Source organism: Vombatus ursinus, unplaced genomic scaffold (assembly GCF_900497805.2).
Source record: "Vombatus ursinus unplaced genomic scaffold, bare-nosed wombat genome assembly UNPS02015175.1, whole genome shotgun sequence".
In the NCBI taxonomy this organism is placed as follows: Eukaryota; Metazoa; Chordata; class Mammalia; order Diprotodontia; family Vombatidae; genus Vombatus; species Vombatus ursinus.
The window spans coordinates 24121159-24142303 of record NW_020954953.1 but is presented as its reverse complement, the minus strand read 5'-3'; the positions used below and the strand labels follow the sequence as shown (position 1 = coordinate 24142303).

At 36.5% G+C, this 21145-nt stretch overlaps 1 protein-coding gene across 1 annotated transcript in view; it reads left to right on the top strand.

Moving 5' to 3' along the window:
• The window catches only part of LOC114031408 (E3 ubiquitin-protein ligase parkin-like), a 1837436-nt gene that overhangs the window by 1537104 nt on the left and 279187 nt on the right, over nt 1-21145 (top strand). Inside the window, exon 9 of the mRNA XM_027846470.1 lies at nt 6250-6399. Coding sequence (XP_027702271.1) covers nt 6250-6399 — 150 coding nt within the window. The remainder of the gene's footprint in view (nt 1-6249; nt 6400-21145) is intronic.

Genomic DNA, 21145 nt, shown 5'->3' with positions numbered 1-21145 from the left:
CCTGAGGCTACCACTGTTCTTCCAGGCACCCAGACTCTCCATCTTGCCATTATCTTCACTCTTCACTCTCCCTCACCCCACATATTCAATCAGTTGCCACATCTTGTGATTTTTTTCCTCTGCAACATTTCTTGCATCTGTGCGTTTCTTTCTCACCACCCTAGTTCAAGCTCTCCCTCCCTATCATGTGAACTTCTAATTAGTCTTCTTGCTTCAAATCTCTCCCTTCTCTAGTCTAGCCTCCACACCTCCATTTTCCTAAGGAATATGTCTGACCATGTTACTCTCACACTCAGTAGTCTTTACTGATTCGCTATTGCCTCTTACATTAAATATAAGCTCTTCACTTTGACTTTTAGAGCCATTCACAACCTGCCTCCAACTTATTACATGTCACTCCCCTTCTTGCTCTCTACGGTCCAGCCAAACTTGCACAGAACGCTCCATTTCTCCTCCTTGCTAAGCCTTTGCTTTGGCTAGCCCTCCTCAACTCTGCCTCTCAGAGTGCCTTGTTTCCTTAAAAACTCTGTTTAAGATCTGTCTTCTATATGAAGCTTTTCCCAATCCTCTCAACTTCCATTTCCCATCCACAAAAAAATTACCTTGTATTTATTACATATCCTTATTTATGTACATATCTTCCCCAAAAGAGCATAAACTCCTTAAGGACAGAGATTGTTGTATTTCGTCTTTGTATCCTATCGCCGAACATAGTGACTGATATAGTATTGGTGCTTAGTAAATGCTGCCTTAATTATTTAATTGTGTCTAAATATAAGTAGGGTTACATCTTGTTGAAGTCTGGAGTCCATTATCTTTGATAATATTGGTCATACTTTGAAGGTGACTATTTAGCTTTCCAAATGAAATAATGATTGGAGCAATAAACTTGATGTTAAGACAACTTAGGTTCAAATTGCATCTCTGCCCTGACATTTACTAGTTATATGATCCTGGGAAAATTGTTTAACCCAGGGGTAGGGAACCTACAGCCTCAAGGCCTCATGTGGCCTTCTAGGTCCTTGGGTGTGGCCTTTTGACTGAGTCTAAGTTTTATAGAACAAATCCTTTTATTAAGGGAGTTTATTCTGTGAAGTTTGGATTCAGTTAAAGAGCCACACTTGAGGACCTAGAGGGCCATATGTGACCTCCAGACCACAGGTTCCTCACCCCTGGAACTTTAACCTTTCAGAGCTTTAGTTTGCTATACCAATTAAATCAAAAGATATGGTTCCAAAATTATTAATTGTTATCTATCTTGGATCCCTGAAGTAGAATGTAAGTTACATAAGGGCAAAGACTATCTCATTTTTGTACTTATGTCTCCAGTGCATAGCACTTATATATAATAGGTACTTAAATACATGTTTGTTGAATTAAATTTGAAATGAGTCTCAGTTTCCTCATCTGTAACATAAAGGCATCAAATTAGATGATCTCTGAGGTCCTATTCAATGCAACATCACAAGATGGTTTTCTTTGCCTAAAGAGGGCAGAATTAGTAACAGTGAGTGAAAGTTAGAGATAAATGGATTTAGACTTGATGTGAGAAAAAATTTTCCTAAAAATCTGACTGATTCAGAAGTGGCATGGACTGCCTCAGAGGTCTTTAAACCGAAGCTTCTCAGAAAGAACTCCTGATCAGTTACTACTGGTTATACAAGATGATTTCTGAAGCCCCTTCCAATTTTGAAATTCTAGAAGGATAATAAGCAGTTTTACGTGCTTCCCATTAACAAATTGGCCAGCTGATTCAATTAACTCTTTTTTTTTTGGAGGAAATCTTAGTTAAGTGACTTGCCCAAGGTCACACATCTAATAAGTATCTGAGATCGGATTTGAACTCAGGTCCTCTGTACTCCAGGACCAGTGCTCTATCCACTACACCACCTAGCTGCCTCTCAATTAACTCTTAACAAAGGTCAAAGGTAAAGCAAAAAGAATAATTTCATAACAGTCTTTACTCCTTGAGAATCACTCTCCCCCAGACACACAGAGTATTTATAGGAAGAGCGGGCATAAATTTAAAATACCTTAATAGTGAGGCATATGACTAGGAAACACAAATGACTAAGGCAAGTCACAACTCTAGAACTGCAAGCCTCAGTTTCCAAAAAGTTCCTGATGAATGGGTGATCTGTGTCAGAAAGGCAGCAGCATCTCTGCTAAGATAGAATGCTCCTCTGCTGGCAGCATCTCTTTGCTGCCAGCTATACCTTTTCAGAAAGGACAGATATTCTTAGCCTTCAGTTTTGAAGCACTAGTTCTACTCTGTTGTCTGGCCTCTACAGGGTTTCCACCTCCCTAGGTAGAGGCAGCAGTGCAGAGAGATCTGTCCTCACTTCCACCAGGCTCTTTTTTGTAAACAACATTTCTAGTTCAGGGATAGGTCTCCTGAGCAAAAGACCTATGTCTAACATATGGTGAGCAAACAGCGCATTTACCTCATATATGCAGGCTGGGCCATAATCAAGCAATGGACATTTGCCTAATAATCACAAAATCTCTGAGTTTCAGGGTTCCCCAGTTTCTAACTCTAAAGTTCTCCTGTTGGTTTTATGCAAATGAGCAGGTGGGAAACAAGGCAATTGTTTCTTAGGATGCCTTTTTCGGATTTTGTTTTAATATTCAAATCTCATATTTGTTTTTGTTTTTTCAATCAGCAAAACTGTCAGTCTGAAAGAACCACACCTTTACATCTGTATCCCCCACACTTAGCTGGCTGAAATAGAAATTCTTATTAATTCTGTTCCATTCTTACACCTAGAATAGGGTCTGACAGAGTAAGTGCTTAATAAATGCTTAGTGAATTAAATTCAGTCATGTTGCTGAAATGGGTAACATTGTCTACATACATTACTTATTTTGACTAAATTGGCCAAGTAATAACCATTTGTAAAGTTAGGCAAACAATCTGTTACTAGCTAATCAACAACCAATGTGATATGATGAATAGCTCAGGAAGACTGAGCACTGACAGAGGCCCTAAGCAAGTCACAACCTCTTAGTAACCTCAGAAAAATCTGAATCTAATGAGTCACAAAGAAGACACTGACAGATGGAGTTCCTCATCCTGAGGTCTCTATACAGATGATGTCATGTCTGGATCAAAATCAAAACAAAATTAAATTAATCAGTAATTGGTTGTTGTTGGTGGTGGGCGGGTGGGTGTGTGTGTGTGTGTGTGTGGTTAACTTGTGCATGTAAATACTTCCTAGATCCTCCTATTATTAATGATTGTTTTTCCCCAGAATTCTTTAATTTATTAACATATAATATAATTAGTTTTTATAGTATCAAAATGTATATTTTTATAATAGGAAGTATTGTGTAATAATAAAAATAAAAAACACTGAATTATATTTACAACCTATGTGACCTTGGGCAAATCTCTTGGACAAAATCTGTTTGTTTTCTCATCTATAGAATAAATGGCTTAGCCTAGATTATTTCTAAGGTTCCTTTCCTTTCAAAATCCTAAGAGTTGTTAGTAAAGCATATTTCCATCCTCCTGCACAGGGGTGAGTAACCTGCGGCCTTGAGGCCACATGTGGCCCTCTAGGTCCTCAGGTGAGGCCTTTTGACTGAGTTCAAGTTTTACAGAATAAATCCTGTGGGGATTTGGAACTTACCTTCTGGCAAGTAACAAATAATGAATGCCCTTTCCTCAACTCTTGAGTGCCCTAATGTCCTAATAACCCTCAAATCTGGGTAACCCTTTCCTCTTTCTTGGCTCCTGCCTCTGAGTTGCTAAATACTACTGTAAGTCATCATGAAAATTATATTGACTGTAACCACTACACATATATTAAATCTAGCCTTAACTGGACCTTCGTTGCTTCATGGCAGCTTTCTTATTCACCTCTTAATGATTATCAGTGACACTCCCCACATTTTTTCTTTCCAAAACTACAAATTTTCTTTCCTCTTTTCTCATACTCAGCAGGTAACCTTGCTTCCTGTTATTGAGAAGATTGAGACTATCATCATAGAGCAATAATGATAACGCTTCACAACTCTTCTCCTTTACTCCTTTAAGTTTTCTAGTTTTCTCCCCTAGTCTTGCCTTCTCTCCCCCTCCCTCCCCTTCCCTCCTTCTCCCTCGCTTTCTTTCTCTCTCTGTCTCTCTCTCTCTTTCTCCCTTCCTCTCTCCCTCCCTCTCTCTTTCATAAGCTCTCTGTCCTTCTTTATATATGTTTTTGCTACATTTCATTTGTATTTTCATTATATCTTTTTTTTGGCTTTCCTTCTGCACTTCCATCACAATTGCTTTAGTATATTCTCTTATCTTTTCTTCCCTGTACTATAATAATATCCTCAAACTGTCATTTCTGCCTCTAATCAGACCCTTCTTCATTCTGTCCTCCAAAGTTGTCTTCCTAATGTGCTGTTATGACCTTATTTACTCTATTAAAAATGTTCATTGACTCCCTCAAGCCTACTGAATAAGAAACTCCAATCCTGGTTCTGCTTTTTTTTTCTTTGTCTTTCCAGTGTTTACACAATGCCCAGCACGTAGTAATGACTTGATAAATGCTTGCTGATTGATTGAACAATCATCTGGTAGCCGAGCTTTTAGTGTTGAGCTTCCACACACTTAGATAGACTGAACCTCAGATTATAGACAAAAAGCCCATCCCTGGGCCTGTTAGCACAGCTCTTTCAACTTGGCAGGGCTTTCCACGGCTCACACTAAAAATGACCCCCGGTATCATGAGGTATTAGAGGAGAGGGAGAAATAGTACTGTGATAGCAGAAACAGTACTAGAAGTCAGGTCAGGAAATACCTCTTACTAACTATGTGACCATGAATGTGGTATTTAATATCTCTGAGCCTCCATTTTCTCATCTATAAAATGGTGATAATAACACTATAGTACCTACTGCACAGGATTGTTGTGAAGATGAAACCAGATAACGTCTATAAAGTGCATCCCAAAATTTAACACATATGAATGTCAGCTGTCATTATTCGAGTAAGACTTTTGTGGAGGAGAGCTTTATAGAGGGTTTAAAAATATACAACCATTGGTAGAAAAAACTAGCCATTCTTTCTACAATTGTCAGTATCATATATCAATGATTTACAGTCCCCACCAATCAAAAAGAAATCCAGCCTGTTCTTCTCCTGTTCAATCCTATGCCCACCTTAATGTCCATTTGTATTATATTTCCAAGAGATATAGATACATCTGTATGTCTACATATATTATATGCAGTAGGTGGTGCAGTGGATAGAATGCCAGGTCTGGAGTCAAAAAGACTCATCTTGATTTCAAATTTGGCCTCAGACATTTACTAGGTGTGTGACCCAGGGCAAGTCCCTTAACCCTATTTGCCTCCGTTTTCTTAACTGTAAAATGAGCTGAAGTAGAAAATGGACAACCACTCCTGGATATTTGGCAATAAAACCCCAAATGGGATCACAAAGAGTCAGACACAACTGAAATAACTGAATAAAATATACATACATCTTGAATAAGGTAAATCACTTTGCAAACCTTGAAGATCTATGTAAATGCCATATGTTATTAATATTATTATACACTGATGGATTTGCTCTATAGATTTCCCATCTGACTGTATTTCATAGTCAGGACAATAGGTAGTTTTCCTCCATTTTTTTTCCTAAGTGGATGGTTAGGCCAAACTATTTTGAGTGTCAACTAAATTAGCCTTCCTGCTGCTTATTACACATGACATTGTATTTCCCACATGTCCCTCATAGCTGGAATGTATTCCCTCCTCATCTTTACATCTTAGAATCTATTACTTTCTTTAAAAGATCATTTTAAGCATTATCTCTTATATGAGGTCTTTGTTGAACCATCCCACCCCCGAATTTTTTGTATTTATTTGTATATATTTATATGGGTAAAGGTTGTCTCCTATCAAATGAGATATTTATAATGAATTTAGCACAATGTCCAGCACATAGCAGGAGCTATATAAATGCTTATTCCTTTTCCCTTCCACCTGCCCCAATAGAATATACATTGTCTCAGGGAAAGGGGTTAAGTCTTAGGGAGTTACCCGAATTTCAGAGAGGTTAAGTGATTTGCCCATAGTCACCCAGCTAGTAAGTCCCAGAAGAGTAATTCAAACTGATCTTTCTGACTCCAAATCTAGCACTTTTTTTTTATTCACTACGCCTCCCCTGGCTTCTGAATCTTATCTTAGTCAGCAAAAATACTGCATTGATTCTTTAATATTGCTGCCTCTTTTTAAATTTTTTTTTCTTCTTTCTAGTACAACCGGTATCAACGCTATGGAGCCGAGGAATGTGTCCTGCAAATGGGAGGAGTCCTCTGCCCCAGTCCAGGGTGTGGAGCAGGCCTGCTCCCTGAACCAGAAGTGAGGAAAATCACATGTGAGCCAAGCAATGGCCTGGGCTGTGGGGTAAGGAAAGGCTCTACTGATTGAACTCATCAAATGCCTTCGATTGGTATTTTGGTTTGAATTGTTTGTTTGATTTCCTTTTAACCTGAGAAATGTTTTCACCAAGGTATCTTTTTTTTTTTTTTGAAGTATCTAAAAACTAGAATCCAGTGGCCCAGGTAGGAAGGGATTACTGGTATGTGGGGGGTGCTCATACCAGAATTCTTCCATCTAATTCATTTGAGAGACTGATGATGTAAGTAGTTCCTATGAGCAATTGTCAATGACAAGGCCACTTCTTGAACTTTTTCTTCCAATGCTCAGCAGATTCTCTGTAAACCATTTATTATTGTTTTAGTGGTGCCTTTAAGTGGACAGGAGTGAAAGAGAGATAGAATGTGTCCCATCAGTGATGTCCCAGTGACAGTGTTTGTGTAAGTACTTAGAGAAATAAAATGAAGATTAATATAGAAATGTTGAAATTGTATTGTATCATAAAAACTATTTTAAATAGAATTGAGCAGAACTAATGGTGCCTCTTAGGAAAGCAGAATCAGAAGCACTGAAAATATTTATTCTAAGAGGTCAAACCAAATGTCCTAGACAGAGGCTTCAGTGAATATCCCGGTAAAAGCTGGAGGAAAGGGGGTGGAGGGAAATGTACTTCAAACACAAAAGGCTTCCTAAATTATAGGTTGAAATGACAAATGGATAATAATCCTGATATTAAATTTAGTGCAGGCAGGAAAACAGCTTATAAAATGCTGTTGAATTTTGATGGGGAAGCATTTCTTTTAAAATTGAAATAGTGGAAAGCTTGGGGTGGGGCATCAGAAATATCAGGGATACAGGGGCAAAGCGTAATTGTTTGCTGAGCACAGTAAGTCACCTAAGTATAAAGTAGCATCTGTCGACCTTGGTAAAACTTCTTATCTGTCCATGCAGCGGGGCGTGTCAAACACAGTGTTCCTTCCCTAGGCTCTTTTAACTGGTACAGAGCTAGAAAGGAGAGGAAATGGAAGTGGTAGAGAGTAATGAAAAACAAGAATGACTAAACGAAAAGTAATGGCTCTGGATTAACTTTCGTGATTGCATTAAAATGAAAGCCCAAGTAAATTTGGCTATGCTCAGAAATTATGGAAATCAAACCATTTTTCAGCTTCAGTCATCATCATTTTGCTATACAATCCATGCTGATTATGTGTGGTCTAAGTGGCCTCCACAATACCAGCTTCAGGGAAGCATTGAACATTTCCTTTTTTGGTGCTTTCCCTTCTCTGAACACCTATAACATTTATTGTTAAAATCACACCATGGGCATTTAGTCACATAAGACTATGTATTTTTATTCATCTTTGACTGTTTATCTATATATATTTCGTTTCTTTGGATTATAAACTTGGGCTGTATCTTTATACATATTTACATCGCCCCAGTGCCTGGCAAGGTGCGATGTAGGTATTTTTATGCAAAAATATGAATGAATGAATGAATGAGTATTATTAATATAGAAATGAACACTTAACATATGGATAAGCCATATCTTATGTTAAATCAGACAATCTCAGTGTCAAAGGGAATCTCAGAAGTTATCCGTTCAAACCCATATCTGATCGGGAATCCCTTATCTAACATACCCACGAGTCATCTAATCTTTACTTGAAGACTTCCACTGATTGGTAACCACTTCTTTCCAAAGAAGCCAAAATGTCAGCTCAACAATTCTTGATTATTAGAGTATTTTTCCTGATATCAATCTGAAATCTGACTCTCTGCAGTAACCACTCATTTCTGTAGTTCTGCCCTAGGGGGTCAAAGAAACAAGGTTGTAAGACCATCTTCCACCTGTCAACAATTCATTTACTTGAAGGCAGTTGTCATGCACCCCTTAAGTTTTCCCAAAGCTAAAAATCAATCATTCAATTAACAAATATTTATGCAGTGCCTACTAAGTGCCAAGAACTATGCTAGGCTCTGTAGACATAAATGAAATGAATGACACAATCCCTTGTGTTCTAGTGGACAAGATGTGTATATGTGTATGTGTGTATACATATATGTATGGACCTAAATATTTACAAAGTAAATATTTAAAAAATGAATACAAAATAGTTTCATAAGGGAAGCATTCACAATGGAAGTTCCACATACCTAGGTAATGCCTGAGTTGTGTCTTAAAGACAGAGAGGGATTATATGGTGTAGAGATGAGGAGGGAAGGCATCCCTACCAAGACTTTGCAAAGGCAATGAGATGAGAGATGGAACATAGTGTATGAGGAAAAGAGAGAAGGCCAGTTTGGCTGGAATGCAGATTCGTGTGAAATGAGACTCAAAAGATAGAATGGACCCAAATTCTGTAGGGTTTTAAAAGCTAAACAGAGTAATATTTTATTTTAGAGGCAACAGGGACCCACTGGAGTTTATTGAGTAGGGGATGGTGAGTGACATGGTCAATTTTGTGTTTATAGAAAAATCACTTGGGTAGCTGTAGAGGATGGACTTGCAGTACAGATAGATAGGAGGCAGGAAGACCTTCAGTCATCCAAGTGAGAGGCGATGAGGGCCTAGGCTAAGAATTCTCAGTAGTTATAATTCACCTGGTACGACGGCTGGATTTCTGATCATTTGAGTGAAAAGTTTGTTTCTGTCTTTTTGTTTTTGTTTTGTTTTCTGTAAATTGAATCCTTTTCAATATAGTGATGATAGGAATCTGTTATTCAAAGAGTAAACTGGAGTCCTGGGCTCAATGCAGCTCATCAGTTTTCTGACTATAAATGTGATGCCCAGAACTGAACATGCTCGTTGAAGTGAAATGTTAGCAGTTAGTTAGTTAGAGGTCATTAGAATGTTAGTTAGAGGCAGAATGTAGCAGCATTCTGGATTCCTTAATCCCAGCCTCTACACTTCTATTATTTTTTATATTTTTTAATGATTTAATATTTTATCCACCCTAATTACATGCAAAAACAATCTTTAACATTTAGTATTTTTTTTAAATTTTGAGTTCCAAATTCTTTCCCTCCTTCCCTTATTCCCCCCTCATTAAGAAGGCAAGTTATTTGATATAGATTATACATGTGCAATCATACAAAACACATTTTCACATTAGTCATACTACACTTTTATTATTGCTGCCTAAAGATTTCATTAGCTTTTTGGCTGCCATGTTATACTCTTGAATCTTGTTGAGGTTACTGTTCACTAAACCTCTAGGTCTTCTTCAGATGGAATATTGTTTATCTCCAGTTTCTCTTTTCTGCACTTGTGCCTTGTTTTTTTTTTTTTGACCCAAATTGCAGGACTTTACTTATATTGATCCCTCCTAGTTTCCACTTTATTATATTCAGCTCACAGTTCTAACCTCTTGGAGCCTTTCTGGATCCTTGTTCTGTGATCCATCCAATGTAGACGAAAGTGGTTAAATGACTAGCTCACCAGGAAATAAAGTCACCAGCCTAGAGTATGAGGAATTAGTCTTCTTCATCTTCTTCTTCCCCTTTGTGAAAATTAGGACCATTTGCCCATTTTCCCTCTTGTGGTTTGTCTCCTTATCTCCACAGTTTTTCAGTGATCACTGTCATTACCACAGCAATCACTTCTGAAAGAATTTGCTACCCCATTGGGTGTTTCATCTCTTCCAAGAGACTGGACCTTTTTAAAGACAGCTAGGTTCTCTCCAACCATTCCTTCACTTATCTTGGATTTCAGTTTCCCTGCTAGCCATTTTTATCCTATACTCTCCAATCTAAAGATGATTCATTATAAGAAATGAGTACTTCTGCATACTTTTCCATTATTTACTGGAGAGTCAGAGCGGTATGAAGGTGCAGTGGATAGAGCACTGGGCTTGGAGTCAGGAAGACTCATCTCTATAACTTCAAATCCAGTCTCAGATACTTACTAGCTATGTGACCCTAGGCAAGTCACTTAACCCTATTTGCCTCAGTGTCCTCATCTGTAAAATGAGCTAGAGAAGGAAATGTCAAACCACTCTAGTATCTTTGCCAAGAAAACTCCCAATGAGGTTACAAAGAGTCGGATACTACCGAGAAAAAAAAAATGATTCAACAGAGTGGTATAGTAAAAAGAGCCATGGACCTGGAGTCAAATAGACGGGTTCAAATGCCATCTCTGACATTTGCCAGCTATCTGATTAAAGCCCTCATTTCCTCATCTCTAAGATGGAAATACCTGTACTACCTACTTCAGAGTATTGTGAGGAAGATTAAGTATAGTAATATGGGTAAAGGGCTTTGCAAAAACTTAAAATACTATCTAAATGTTACCTATTCATAGGATCATAACTTTAGAAATAGGAGGGACGTCACAGGTTCAGCCACCTAATTTTTTCAATGAGGAAATTGAGTCCTGGAAAGGATAGGTGCCTTACTCAAGGTCACTAGTAAAAAATAGAAATGTAATCCGAATTCACTACCTCTGACTCAAATCTAGCGTGGACCACACTGCCTCCCATTTTTAATAGGCTATTAATTAATTAATTAATTAATTAATAGGCTACCTTCAGCCCACCTATCCCCCAGCCAATGGGACTATCATTTATTTGACCTTTATCTTGTCTGAAAAGTAGCTTTTACAAAATGTCTGAATTGGTCAGTGAGTTCGCGATACAACCATAAATGTCTCTTTAGATGACTGCCCTTCTTATTCCTCTTCAAATTTATTTGTGTGTGTCCTAAGAATTTCATATTTGAGAATATTTCTCCCATTTAAGCCAATTTCACCAATAGAATTTTAGGCCTTGAAATTTTACCTGTTGTTTTTTTAATGTACTCTTCCAAAGCAAATAAAAAGATTCAAATTATATACAATATTCTTCTCTTTTCCTGCAATCCTCAATCTGGACCCATGATTATATTAGTGTGAATAATTCCCTGTATAAAAGTTTCCCCTGCTGATAACTTCTTAGCAGCTTATCTGTAACTTACAGTCTTAGTTGCCTAGGTCCTAATTTCTTAACTCCCTAATTGCCTAGCTTCCTAACTCCAAAGTTTATCATATGAATTGTCATTATTTTTCGAAGACAGGTTGAATTAGATCACATCTGAAAATGAGAAATATTCGTATGATTGCTAATAATTTCTCAAAATGTTGGATAATTGGAAATTCAATCAGTAGTAAAAGAAAGCTGCTTTCTCAAGCTTCACTCACATGGAAAATAATAGCAAGTTATATTTACTACTGGACACATTGAACTTAATCAATTAAATAAGCAAAGACTAATAGGACAGTTTGTTTATCTGAAATTCTGCAAAGTAGAGCTCTCATTAACTATCACTTCTATGTATCTACAGGCAAGGATAATGGATTTTTATAGCAATAACCCAGGGCACAAGGTCCTATAGTTGTGTCTAAATCATTATCCAATATCAAATTATGTTCACTGCACTTTTAATGTTAAGTATATTTCACTTAAGGGATAGGGTGGTACAATAGAAGTCACTACGTTAGCAGTTAGGGATAAAAAGATTGAAGAGGGGAGAGATTGGGAGTCAGAGGACCTATGTTTAAATCACAGTTTTTCCACTTACTTCCTCTGTTATTTTGAGCAAATCACTTAAACTCTTTAGATTTCAATTTCCTCATTTGTAAAATGATGATTTGGGACTAGATGAGAAGTTCTTAGCCTTTTTTTTGTCATGGACCCCTTTGGCAATATGGTGAAGCCTATGGACCCTTCTCAGGGTGATGTTTTAAATAGAAAAAAATATATATATATATGTTTGTGTGTGTGCGTGTGTGTGTGTGTATATATGTGTGTGTATATATATGTGTGTATATATATATATGTGTGTGTGTGTGTGTGTGTGTGTATATATAGGATTACAAAGGAAACCAATTATACTAAAGTAGTGATAAAATATTTTTCCTAATTCCAAGTCTATGATCCTAATATCATTCACCAAAATTATGCTGTGATGCCTCATTATAATTTGTAGGCAATCTTAGTTTCTCAATGACTATGGTGGCACAGTGAGAATCTTCCTGCTCCACCAATGTTGGCATGACTTCACATAGAATGGTGCTCACTTGTTGTCTGAAGATAGTCCTAGCAAAGTAGAGCTATTTGTTTATCACCTAAAGTTTGGTTGATACATAGTTAGGTTTTTAGTCACAGCAATTCATGAAGACCCTCTACTAAAGAGTAGTTGGATTGTAATCTGTATTGTATAATCAACGCCAGTGAAATCACAAATCCCTGAAGTATTGAAGTGAGCAAGCAAGGAAGCATTTACTAAGTATCTAGCTCAGTCAACTCTTCATTTACCTCCAGCTGCCTGTGAGGTGTTAATTCTACCACCATCATGGCCCTGGCTGGATATTCTCTACCCCCTTTCCCCTTTCTGATCCCTTTTGTGTGTTTTCTTCCCCGTCTAGATTGTAAGCTCCTTGTGTATAGGGACTGTCTTTCTTTTTCTAATCTTTATCCCCAGCACTTGGCACAACGACTGGCACTTAGTAGGTGCTTAATAGATATTTATTATTTTGTATTGTATGTATGTGTGTGTGTGTGTATATATATACATACATACATACATATGTATATGCATGTGTGTGTATATATATACACATATATGCATGTGTGTGTATATATACATATATATACACATATATTATATATATATGTATATATGTATATATATAGAGAGAGAGAGGTAGAATGTGTATCATATTTATAATAGACTGTGTGTATACATTCCTGGAGTCAGAAAGACCTGGGTTCAAATTCAGCCTCAGACACTAGCTATATGACCCTGGGAAAGTTACTTAACCTCTGTTTGCCTTAATCCACTGGAGAAGGAAATGGCACTCCAGTATCTTTGTTAAGAGAACCCCATGCTCAGTATGGTCCATGGGATTATGAAGAGTAGGACACAACAGAACAACATACACATATAACACACACGCATATCCTTTGTTCATCAGACTTCTCCTGTTGAGCAGAAGGTTGGAATAGCCTAGAGAGGCAGCATGGTTTATGGGAAAGACAATTGGTTTTGGATTCAGGAGGACCTGGTTTGAGGCCTTATCTCTGGCACCTACTAGCTGTATGACCATGGACAAGTCACTTAACCTGTAAGGCAACTCTCCAAAACTGTAAATTACAGAAGACTTGCTAATCTGCCTTAAGGGAGTTAGTTTCCACATGGCTAAAAATCGCAAGTACAGATTAAAAAAAAAAAAAACCTGGATCAGATAAAAACCTGAATTCTCACTCTAACTCTTCCATTTAATATGTATTTAACGTGCAACAAGATACTTCACTCTGTGGACTTCAATTTCCTCTTACCTTAAAGACGGTTAGAGCAGAAAAAGAAGGTAGACCAGTCATGTAGTGAGATGGAGGGATAACAATTGATTTTTGTGAATGATGCACTGGTATCCATATCCCATATGTTAAAAAAAAAAAATCCAGACAGTCACCTCCAGTGCATTTTCAGTTTCTCAGGGTTATGGGGAAGGCACGATCTAGAATTGCAGAGAAGCAGAAGACATGAGTAGTTGTAACCAGTGGCACCAGTGTTGAGGACCCACATGGTTGAAATTATGGATCCACCAAAATTTTTGCAGCAAACATTATGCAGTCTCTTCAGGTTAATGGAACACTCCTCTCCATTGTCTATATTAGCTGAGAGATCCAATCTTCTCTCACTCTTGCTGCTAATTCTCCCCAGCAAACCACCAGTTTTCTTTGTCTGATCACAAGACCAGGGGTTCCTAAGTGAGATTTTATTATAATGGGATTTCTTGGGTTTTTTTCAAATTGCCCAGTACTATTTGCCTCTTAGTGTCTGATACACAATTAGTAGACTCTTATCAATACACTAGTAGCTATATCTATAATCTGCCCACTGTCATCTTCCAAAGATCTTCCAATAAAATCCAGCTTCTAACTCCTTCTCACTTGTTTCTTTCTCATCTCTTCTCTCACCTGGTAGTCAGGAATTCCCTGCTTATGTCTTACCTTTGGTTGTGTCATTGTTTTCCATCCAGGATAGTATGGATTTAGCACTCTTCACCCAGTGATTAAATTGCTTGCCTTTTCACATCAAAAGTTGCTGTCAAAAAGCTTTTATTAAGTGCCTACTTATTTGTACACTTACTTTGAATGGCTCACACAAATATGACATTCACAATATATGGTTGTATTCTTTTCAAAGATGCAGAAAAAACAATGAGATGGCCTCTGACTCCAACAGCGCTGCAGTATTTCCAGATATCAAGTTTATATGCCTTAATGAGAGCCACTGAGCTAAAAAAAAAAGGAGTTTTGTGAATTTATAAAACTTCCTGCCTTTGTGTGCACTAAGATGTCAATTTTGACAGAGGGTGCAGAATTTATTTACAATGATAAGCAAAGCTCAACCAAGAATATATATTGAGGTCAACTAGTCTGACCTCACTCTCTGCTAGTCCTCAACAATATTTTTATTGCTGTTCATAAAAATATTAATTGATTTTCCAAGATATTCACATTATGTTTTGTTTCCGTTTGGGTTTTTTTGGTCTTATTGCTATTCATCAGACCTATCTCACTAACTTTTATGGCTGAGATGTAAAATGTTGACATGTTTAATGCTGGAAAACAGCCACAAAATATGGACTACATTATACTCACTGACCTGGCAACAGAGAAGGCTGGGGCAATCCAGGCTCATGCATACTCTATAAATAAAACATCTTTATCATATTTGGTTCCATCCTGGGATATTGTATGTCCTAGGAAATGATCTTTTAAAGCCATTTGGAATTGGACAGTGAGATTTCTGTCATGAATTGGTTATTGCCCTGTTCCCTAGCTTTCTAATTCATGACAAAAGTGTTTTATTTGTTCATTCAGATTAAAGCTGAAATCTCTAAATCATTAGAGATTAAATCTCTTAGTGGTCTTAGGGATCCATATTACATCAGTAATATGAATCTTAACAGATCAAGATGAAGATATCTGCTGTGGTTTAAAATTACTTCCTTGCACAAATATTTATCAGGAACCTACTGTGTGCAAAGATTCTTCTTGGAGCTTTATGTTCATCATTGTCACTTCAAAGCTTTTTCAAAGGCACGTGCTGTGTATGTATTTGCTTCTTTATCAGTATTAAAATGAGGAGATGAAGACAAACTTAAATGCAAAATAGTGATTCAGCTAGAGTCTTTTGAGTAAAACCTAAATGACTAGGTTCCAATATTTTCTTTTTTCTCTTCTTTACTGTCCTCCTAACATCCCCCCTCTTTCTTTTATCATTAATGGCACTTTGAAATTCAAAATCATGCATTAGGTCCAGACTAAAAGAATATCATAATCCTTTTTTTCCTTTAAGTTATTTTAGTTTTATGGACATATGTAATCAGAATTTTTATGCTAAAAGAATTTGAGTGTATATTACTTCACTTTAAAAAAAAACTAAAATTTAAAAACCTAGATCAAAATATATTTTGTATGCAGAATTTTTCAAGGAAACATAAAAAGCACAGACATTTTTCATTATTGCTAAATGCTAGGTTGCTAGCTTCTGTAGTAAGCTCTAGGCAGTAATCATACCTTGCCTCCTTCTATTGACTGGTCACTTTAGCCTATAGAAAATAGGATTGCATCTTTTCAATGCCTTATGCTCCAATTCCTAAGCAAGTTGTTTCTTAGCTAAAATATGACAGACTTTCCATAAAATGACTGAAATACTATTTTCCTGATCATGTGTAATACGATTTGCAATGATCTGTGAAAATGGGGAACTCTTACTTATGTCAGTGTACTATGGCCTTTTAATAATGTCCTAGCCTAAATAATGCAATACAAATAATAGTTTCTTCGAGGGCATATTTATCACTAAGAAATGGTTATTCTCAATAGCAGTGCCTAGAAACATTGCAGTGCACTAACCTCTGAATATATTCGAAATACAAAGGTCATCAATTCTATGGGAAGCCATTCTTCCATAATTGATAGAATCTTTTCTGTTGCCACAATTGCTTAGAAAGTCAAATGAGGAGTTTTTTGTGCATTTTAGAATAACCAGTCTTCTTTTGTTATTGTCTTTATTTTTTACTTTTATTGAAATACTTGTAAAAGTGACACAGGGGACATTAAGAAAACAAGTCAGGTATTCCAATAATACAGTCAGACCCACATTTTCTTTTCCTGTCAGAAAAAATGAAGCAAAAGCAGTCAGAATATAGAGGATTTTATTTGATAGTGGATTTTTTAAAAAAAAAACTGATGAGCCTTTCAATAACACATTATAAGAAAATATCACTAGCTCTTACTTTAATAAAGGCTGTTTTTCCTCTTTAGCTTTCCTAGGTCTTTGTTCCAATTATAAGTGAAAAGCTATGAGTCATTGAATAGTAGAATTACTGGACAGTACCTAAGAAGCCTCTAAGTCCAAATCCCTCATGTTACAGATAGGGATACTGAGGCCTATAGAGGTTAAATGACGGCCCCAAGGTCATACACAAGAGTAGGAGGCAGAGCTGCTGCTCTTTCCACCGTACCTTGAAGGATATATAGAATAAGGTGGTTATTGTTGTTGTTTGTTTGTCCTTCGTTCTAGAAGAGGACCAGGATATCAGGAAGGTGATGCCATGACATACAAATAAATTGGATTTAAGTGAGGGAGGGCTGTGCAAAGTCACCAGCCTCACTTTCTCCTCCAGGGCCATCTGGGTCCAGTGAGACAACTGTGGATGGCCCTCATAGAATAAGAGAAAAGGGAAGAAGTTCATTCCATAGGGGAAATGGGTGGGGGAGAGGTGTGTAATATGGGCAGTCACAGTAGTAGGAAAAAGCTGGTCATGTTTTAATATAATTATTCATATTAAGTATTGAATTGATTATGGATAGTAAGCTTTTAAACTTTTTTATGTGACCTAAAAATTTGTGCATATGAACACATATTAAACAACTTTTAATTTTCTGTTTTTAAAAATTAAGTTTGTTCACTTAAATATATTCTTAATTTTAGAATCATAATTCAAGACATCAGTGGATCCATCTTTCATAATTTCCAGTAATACTTTAGCAATTAGAAATGCAGGCAGTTTGGTGGCACAATGAATAGAGTATGGAGCCTAGAGTCAGAAAGATTCGTCTTCCTGACTTCAAATGCAGTCTCAGACACTTACTAGCTGCATGACCCTGGGCAAGTACTTAACCCTGTTTGTCTCAGTTTCCTCATCTATTAAATGAGCTACAGAAGGAAATGGCAAACCAGTACAGTATCTTTGCCACCCTCCAAAAAAAAATAAATGGGGTCACAAAGAGTCAGACACAACTGAAATGACTAAACAACAGCAACAATAAATGAAAAACCCAGGTCATCCGTAGATCCAGACAAACAAACCATTTTTTATGTTTTAATTTAGTCAAGCAACCAGTTACTTTTTAAATATTTGACTGAATTCAGCTGGTTGTCTTTGAAATAGTACTGTATATAGTAGTAGATTTGTCTGATATGTCAATTAGTTTTACCAAACTATTTTTTTACCCTTCTTTTTTATTTTTTGTTGTAAGAGAAGGCTCTCTGTAAAGGGGAATAAAATATTAGGAAATAGAGTTGATGTAAAAGCAAAAGATCACTAAATTTTTTTTTTAAAAAACAGAAAGGAATACAGGGTTACCTCTGTACCACAGAAAGCCATGGAGTAGAACTATGGAGGGTCATCAGATTTTCTTCTCTAAATCAAAGCATGGTTAATAAAAAGATAGCCATGGTGGGAAGAATAATAGCTCACATTTATATAGAACTTTAAGGTTTATAAAATATAGATAATATAAGCTTATAGCAATATCTGGGTTAAAAAAAGATTGAAAAGAAACATGTGTTAAATGGGTAGACTGTTAGTTTGTTCATGAAAAGATTAGCTCATATAAATATGAATGAATAAATAAATATAATGAAAAGATTAGCTCATATGACTATCTCAGCAACTTTTTGTCTGTAAATAGTTTTTTTGCTTTTCTTGATTGTCAGATATAAGTAAAATTACAAGTCTAGAGACTTCCTTTTGTAAACATTTAAATTTCATTTTTTTCCAATTAATAAATCTACTTTCTCTTTTTACTACCTATCTTTATAACAATGCATATAGTCAAGCAAAACAAATTTCCACATTAGCCCATGTTCAAAAACTTTATATTTCATCTTAACCCTGACTCAATCACTTCTATGTCAGAAGATAGGCAGAAATCATGGTTGGTCATTGTGTTAAGTTCTTAAGTCTTTCAAACTTGTTTCTCTTTATAGTGGTGGTTATTGTACAAATTGTTCCACTGGTTTTGTTCACATTCCACTGCATCAGTTCATAATCCTACAGAGGTGTTAGAAGTACAAATAAGACTCCTCAATCTGTAGTCTTAACAGACTGATAATTATAGCGAATGGAAATCAGATCTCAAATAGGCCTTTCAAGATGGAGTTGGTATTAGATTTAAACTGGGGCCATAACTCTATCACTTTAATGAGGGCCGTGTCCTCAGTTACATTGGAGAAGAATCCATGGTCAACCCAACTAAGTCACAGATCCTATGGCCAAAAACAGAGGTGAGACCTGGGAGTGTTTGTTCAACATGTACAAGGGAACCATGTGTGCATTGAGCTAAGTTAAACCTCTGTAAACCACATGTTTTTCTATTGTGTACAGCCTTGACAATTAATTGGAACACACAAACAAGTCTTTGGCCAGATTTTACAGTATATATGTGTGTGTGTGTGTGTATATATATATACGCAAACATGTATATATGTATACACACATATATGCTTATATGTGTATATATACACACACATATATACATGCATGCATATATATGCATTTAACAAATATTCCATTTGAAGTTGTAATATTTCCAAAAAAATATTTATTGTATCAAATATATCAATCTCAAGTAAGACCAAACCCAGATGTTATCTTTTCCATGAAAGTAATGACCTTTTAGACCCTCACAGAGTACCCTGGCTTGCTTCTTTCTTATTCATGGATTATGTATTATTTTATTTTGCAGATTTTGTGTAAAAAGGTAGTATGGGTTACGTAGAGGCTGCTTCTTCCATCAGGCTGTAATCTCCATGAGGACAGAGACAGTGTCTTATCTAAGCTTGGATTTAATTAATAGCCTGCACACTGTGCCCACAGAGCTTTAAAAATGTTTGTTGAATTCATTACCCAAGATGCTCACAATCATAGGTTTTAGAAAAGAAAGTTAATTTTAACAAATGTCATAGAACATGTATTCTGTATTTATTTGACAAGAAAAGTGTCCAAAAAAATCTAATTTTAAACCATAAGATCGACTTACTTGCATAGATCAGGGATAGTCTTGCTAGACTCTCACTGAGCCAGCTTAATGAGCTTGAGGAGAGAAAATCTTAAAAAGTATTTTCTCAAATTAAGAAAAATAGTTCAGACAGATAAGAACAAGTTCTTTGCAACATTATATGGGCATGCATTTCACAGGTTTTCCTAGAAAGTCTTCTATTTATTGAAATGTGGAAGTTGTAGTTTTAGCACAGACTAGATTCTTAATGTTAACTAATCCTAGCTATGATAAAGTTGAGGTTGTTGTTGAGTTATTTTTCAGTCGTGTCAGACAATTCATGACCCCATTTGGGGTTTTCTTGGCAAAGATGGTAGAATGGTTTGCCATTTCCTTCTCCAGCTCATTTTTACAGATGAGGAAACTGAGGCAAACAAGATTAAGTGACTCACCCATGGTCACACAGCTAGTAAGTGCAGTAGTCCAGGGGTGAGATGATGAGAGCCTGTACCAGGGTGATGACCTTATCAAAGTGGAGAAGGGAGTTTGAGAAATACTGCAAACATGAAAACAACAGACCTTGGCAACATATTGGACATAGAGGATGAGAGATAGTAAGGAGTAGAGGATGCCTCCTAGGTTGAGAGCCTAAGGGACTGGGATGATGGTGTTGCCTTCTACGGTAAAAGTAGGAGTGGAAAGTTTATGTCTACAAGAAAAGTGGGAAAGTGGGAGTTAAGGGAGAGTGTAGGGGAGAAGATAGGACCAATTTTTCTTCTGAGATGAGAGAGAGGAAGAGAGAGAGACAGAGACAGAGAGACAGAGGGAGAGAAACCTACATTTCAAGTCCCTTGTTTTCATTTACCAGCTCTGGTACTTAGGTTAAGACAAAATTTCTCCAAGTCTTAGTCTTCTTATCTATAGAATGGGAAATAATAAGACCATAATTAGATCCTAGATTTGGAGCTCAAAGGGATCTTGGAAACCATCCAATGCAACTTCATCCATTTCAGGGTTGTTATAAGGAAAGCACATTGTAAACTCTAAAATACTTTATAAATACAAGCTATTGCTACTAAAAACTAGTTATTTAATCAATTAGCTTCTTCAGAAAATTAGAGTAATTTATCAAAAGCAGGAGATTTAAATTATAGGTGCTCTTGATAACTACAGTGCTCCTTCCACTACTAGAATATATTTGGTTTGTTTTCACATTAAATTGGGTATTTACTATATATGCTTCTTTGGTAATAAGCCGGTCTTTGTCTTCACATCACTTGACTCTTCCTGATCTCATTTACCAGCTTTGGTGATGTCTTCATGCCATCCATCTTGTTTTTTCCTTTTCTTTCTCAAGTCTATTGATGGGGTTGACCCATAGTTGGATTCCTTGTAAACTATCAAACAACTTGGTTAAGTATCCTTGCTTTCATGTATCTATATCTATCAATCTATCTATCTATCTATCTATCTATCTATCTATCTATCTATCTATC